Source organism: Oncorhynchus mykiss, chromosome 26, assembly GCF_057628025.1.
Source record: "Oncorhynchus mykiss isolate SJ-2025 chromosome 26, ASM5762802v1, whole genome shotgun sequence".
NCBI lineage: Eukaryota > Metazoa > Chordata > Actinopteri > Salmoniformes > Salmonidae > Oncorhynchus > Oncorhynchus mykiss.
In genome coordinates, this window is record NC_143047.1 from 47,813,567 (window position 1) to 47,819,066 (window position 5,500).

Here is a 5,500-nt window from a genome sequence, read left to right on the forward strand (position 1 = left end):
TGTTGTTTTACAGGGTCAGTCATAGTAGTATGATAGTTGTTGTTTTACAGGGTTACATATTTTTTTCACCTTGTCCGCTCAGGTATTCGAACCAGCAACCTTTCGGTTACTGGCCCAACACTCTAACCACTAGGCTACTGCTGGTTACTGGCCCAACACTAACTGCTAGTCTACCTGCTGGTTACTGGCCCAACACTCTAACCGCTAGGCTACCTGCTGGTTACTGGCCCAACACTAACTGCTAGGCTACTGCTGGTTACTGGCACGACACTCTAACCACTAGGCTACCTGCTGGTTACTGGCCCAACACTCTAACCACTAGGCTACTGCTGGTTACTGGCCCAACACTAACTGCTAGGCTACTGCTGGTTACTGGCCCAACACTAACTGCTAGGCTACTGCTGGTTACTGGCCCAACACTCTAACTGCTAGGCTACTGCTGGTTACTGGCCCAACACTCTAACTGCTAGGCTACCTGCAGCCCTTCATGAGTTGTCTAAGTAACACAGCTTTCATGCTTTCAGAGAGAGCGAGGATCTCCTTCGGGGAATATTTACCACGAGCCAACATTGTCTCCATCATTTTTTTTCTATTGGTCATTTTCAAGAAATATTCCAACAAACGACCTTTTCGTAACCCCATAATGTTCTGTAACGGTGTGAGAAAATGTCCCCTGTTATCTGCAGAGGGACAGGTGAGGTACACACACACACACACACACACACACAGGGGGTGGAGGGGAATGCAGAGTCAGAGCCTTGGTTCCTGTATAAAAAGACCCCTGCTGTGTGCCTCACTCCATCACGCTGAAAACATGATCTGTCTGCTGATCCTCTCCTGCCTCGCCTTCGCCGGCGCAGCCTACGGTGAGAAAATGTCCATGTTTATGCCATTGTCTGCCTTGTAGGATACCTTGTAGGATACCATGTAGGATACCATGTAGGATTCCTTGTAGGATACCTTGTAGGATTCCTTGTAGGATACCTTGTAGGATACCTTGTAGGATACCATGTAGGATACCTTGTAGGATACCTTGTAGGATACCATGTAGGATACCATGTAGGATACCTTGTAGGATACCTTGTAGGATACCATGTAGGATTACTTGTAGGATACCATGTAGGATACCTTGTAGGATACCATGTAGGATACCATGTAGGATACCTTGTAGGATACCTTGTAGGATACCATGTAGGATACCTTGTAGGATACCTTGTAGGATACCATGTAGGATACCATGTAGGATACCTTGTAGGATACCATGTAGGATACCATGTAGGATACCATGTAGGATACCTTGTAGGATACCTTGTAGGATACCATGTAGGATTCCTTGTAGGATACCATGTAGGATTCCTTGTAGGATACCATGTAGGATACCATGTAGGATACCTTGTAGGATACCTTGTAGGATACCATGTAGGATACCATGTAGGATACCTTGTAGGATACCTTGTAGGATACCTTGTAGGATACCTTGTAGGATACCATGTAGGATACCTTGTAGGATACCTTGTAGGATACCATGTAGGATACCATGTAGGATACCTTGTAGGATACCATGTAGGATACCATGTAGGATACCTTGTAGGATACCTTGTAGGATACCATGTAGGATACCATGTAGGATTCCATGTAGGATACCATGTAGGATACCATGTAGGATTCCTTGTAGGATTCCTTGTAGGATACCTTGTAGGATACCATGCAGGATACCTTGTAGGATACCATGTAGGATACCTTGTAGGATACCATGTAGGATACCATGTAGGATACCTTGTAGGATACCTTGTAGGATACCATGTAGGATACCATGTAGGATTCCATGTAGGATACCATGTAGGATACCATGTAGGATTCCTTGTAGGATTCCTTGTAGGATACCTTGTAGGATACCATGCAGGATACCTTGTAGGACACCATGTAGGATACCTTGTAGGATACCATGTAGGATACCTTGGGTTGGCTTTTTAGTCGTTCTGGTTTTTATTGTTATTCTTGTTGTTTTTTTAATTCTCATATGTTTGTTGTGTTGTAAATATTTCAGTTTTAATTTGTGTCTTCCTGTGAAGCACATTGTGTTGCATTCCCATGTCTAGAATGTGCTGTAGAAATAAAACTTCATTTGATTTATGTATCGGGTAAAATAAGTATTTGATGGTAGTTGACTGCTCTGGTCAATAACATTTCACGTGGTACTACAATAGGCAGCATTGTATTTATATTCTGTATGGACGTAATTCAGAAACTGTCACTGTTAGAGTCTCTGTTAGAGCAGCCAAACTTGACCCCTGACCCATAAGCTCTGTCTTTAGGCTGTGGTAAACCCGCCATCCAGCCTGTGGTGTCTGGTTACGCCCGCATCGTCAACGGTGAGGAGGCTGTGCCCGGCTCCTGGCCCTGGCAGGTGTCCCTCCAGGACTACACCGGATTCCACTTCTGCGGCGGCTCACTGATCAACGAGAACTGGGTTGTGACTGCTGCCCACTGCAGCGTGAAGTGAGTGCTGGCTGCTGAGCCATAACCTTCATAAGTGTAGCAACACGCTAACTAGCTAAAAAAAACTAGCTGAAATCTAGCTATTGCTCATACTAACTAGCTAAAAGCGAGCTATTGCTAACCAGCTAAAAGCTGGCTAATGCTAACTAACTAAAAACTAGATATAAAACTAGATAATTCTAATGCTAATTAGCTCAAAGCCGGGCTAGCATATTGCTAAAGTAGCTAAATTCTGTTTATTTTGTGAAACTATTTCAGGACCTCTCACCGTGTGATCCTGGGAGAGCACGATCGCTCGTCCAACGCTGAGAACATCCAGACCATCAAGGTTGGCCAGGTAAACAACCACACACACACACACAACTATTACTACAATTTGAACATCTAGACTTTTATTTTGAAGTAAAGATAAAGATCAGTAAAAGTTCCACCTTTCCCATCCCCACTGTCCCCTATATATCCCCACTGTCCCCTATATATCCACTGTCCCCTATATATCCCTACTGTCCCCTATATATCCATACTGTCCCCTATATATCCATACTGTCCCCTATATATCCCCACTGTCCCCTATATATCCCTACTGTCCCCTATACATCCCTACTGTCCCCTATACATCCCTACTGTCCCCTATATATCCCTACTGTCCCCTATATATCCCTACTGTCCCCTATATATCCCTACTGTTCCCTACATATCCCCACTGTCTCCTATATTACTACAATTTGAACATCTAGACTTTTATTTTGAAGTAAAGATAAAGATCAGTAAAAGTTCCACCTTTCCATCCCCACTGTCTCCTATATATCCCTACTGTCCCCTATATATCCCTACTGTCCCCTATATATCCCCACTGTCCCCTATATATCCCCACTGTCCCCTATATATCCCCACTGTCCCCTATATATCCCCACTGTCCCCTATATATCCCCACTGTCCCCTATATATCCCCACTGTCCCCTATATATCCCCACTGTCCCCTATACATCCCTACTGTCCCCTATATATCCCTACTGTCCCCTATATATCCCTACTGTCCCCTATATATCCCTACTGTCCCCTATATATCCCTACTGTCCCCTATATATCCCCATTGTTCCCTATATATCCCCACTGTCTCCTATATTACTACAATTTGAACATCTAGACTTTTATTTTGAAGTAAAGATAAAGATCAGTAAAAGTTCCACCTTTTGAAGTCACATCAACTCAAACGATAACGATCTGCTCAGCGGATTAACATTCAATCTAAATGTCAAACGTTGTCGCCTTGTGTCCTTACTAGGTCTTCAAGCACCCCAATTACAACGGCTTCACCATCAACAACGACATCACCCTCATCAAGCTGGCCACGCCCGCCCTCTTGGGAACCCGTGTGTCCCCCGTGTGCGTTGCTGAGACCAACGATGACTTCCCCGGTGGCATGACGTGTGTGACCTCCGGCTGGGGTCTGACCCGCTACAATGGTAATCAATAATCACTACAGCTTTTCTAGGTCTCATTGTAAAGTCAGACAAACCTTGGTTAGTTTTTTTGACTAGCGGTATGCCTGGTATAGTTGAAAGTTTCCATTTCAGTTGGCTAAATGTATTTGAAAAATGACGTTTCAGTTGGCTCAATCTGTTTCAAAAATGACGTTTCAGTTGGCTCAATCTGTTTCAAAAATGACGTTTCAGTTGGCTCAATCTGTTTCAAAAATGACGTTTCAGTTGGCTCAATCTGTTTAAAAAATTACGTTTCAGTTGGCTCAATCTGTTTCAAAAATGACGTTTCAGTTGGCTCAATCTGTTTCAAAAATGACTTTTCAGTTGGCTCAATCTATTTGAAAAATGACATTTCAGTTGGCTCAATCTGTTTAAAAAATGACTTTTCAGTTGGCTCAATCTATTTGAAAAATGACATTTCAGTTGGCTCAATCTGTTTAAAAAAATTACTTTTCAGTTGGGTTTCAGTGTAGTCCTGAGTTGCTAGTAGTCTAATAATGTGAGAAAGATGGTGATTAGCTGACCGGTTTCTAAGAGTTACCTGACCCTTGGTGTCCTCTGGTTCCAGCTGCTGACACCCCTGCCCTGCTGCAGCAGGCTGCTCTTCCCCTGCTGACCAAGGCTCAGTGCCAGAAGTTCTGGGGCTCCAAGATCACCGACCTCATGATCTGCGCTGGAGCCGATGGTGCCTCTTCCTGCATGGTGAGTAACACAAACCATAGGTTTGGAACATTCCGGTAAACTTCCAAAACATTGCCAGGGTTTTCAGACTTCCTAGTTGGAAGAGTCCCAGATTTTTGCAAGCCTAAACAAAACATGTGGCACCCTAACACACTGTTACAGGCTATGACACTGAACCTACCACCATCTGACTAATGGAAGAGTTCAATCTGCATTTTTACAGTTATTTACACTGGTTTAAACAGTCATTGCATCAATTAAAGCTTGGTGTTTCCTTAGTTCTTAATTTTTTTGGAAACAGCCGAGCACAAACTCTGAACATAAAAAATATATCCCTAGAGAGAGAGACTCTAACTCTTTCTGTTCTCCTTTTTGTGTTCCTCCAGGGTGACTCTGGTGGCCCCCTGGTCTGTGAGAAGGCTGGTGCCTGGACCCTGGTTGGTATTGTGTCCTGGGGCAGTGGAACCTGCACCACCACTATGCCCGGAGTGTACGCCCGCGTCACCGAGCTCCGCTCCTACATCGACCAGACCATCGCCTCCAACTAAGTTTTCAACTTCATCTCCATAAAAAAAAAATTAAAGTAGTTTCTAGTAACATGTTTGTTCCTTGGTGTTTCTTGAAAACGTGGGGTTTTGATAGTTAATGCAGCGATCAGCAGTTAACAGAATAACAAAGTGTTCTCTCCGCCACTGTTCTGGTAAAAAGCGGGTGGGATGGTGCTTGAGAAATGTAACCACTCTCAAATACAAAGATACATCTCTGGATGCAATGACTGACCATCCATGATATCAGCATTCACTAGTTCCAAAAACATCCAGTGATTTTGCATAGCC

General features: G+C 43.8%; 1 protein-coding gene across 1 annotated transcript; it reads left to right on the plus strand.

The window, feature by feature from the left end:
* Nucleotides 1-706: 706 nt before the first annotated feature.
* On the plus strand, nt 707-5,261 carry LOC110515682 (chymotrypsin A-like). Its single transcript, XM_090223335.1, has 6 exons — nt 707-866; nt 2,316-2,499; nt 2,758-2,836; nt 3,785-3,965; nt 4,552-4,685; nt 5,051-5,261. The coding sequence occupies exons 1-6, from the start codon at nt 743-745 to the stop codon at nt 5,210-5,212; spliced, it is 864 nt and encodes a 287-aa protein (XP_090079461.1). The 5' UTR covers nt 707-742; the 3' UTR covers nt 5,213-5,261.
* Nucleotides 5,262-5,500: the final 239 nt, after the last annotated feature.

Bases quoted from the DNA above. Each gene is read 5' to 3' on its own strand.
- LOC110515682 (XM_090223335.1), top strand. From the start codon at position 743: ATGCAGAGTCAGAGCCTTGGTTCCTGTATAAAAAGACCCCTGCTGTGT. The intron at 2,837-3,784 runs GTAAACAACCAC...TGTCCTTACTAG, and splicing joins AGACCATCAAGGTTGGCCAG to GTCTTCAAGCACCCCAATTA. The intron at 3,966-4,551 runs GTAATCAATAAT...CTCTGGTTCCAG, and splicing joins GGGTCTGACCCGCTACAATG to CTGCTGACACCCCTGCCCTG.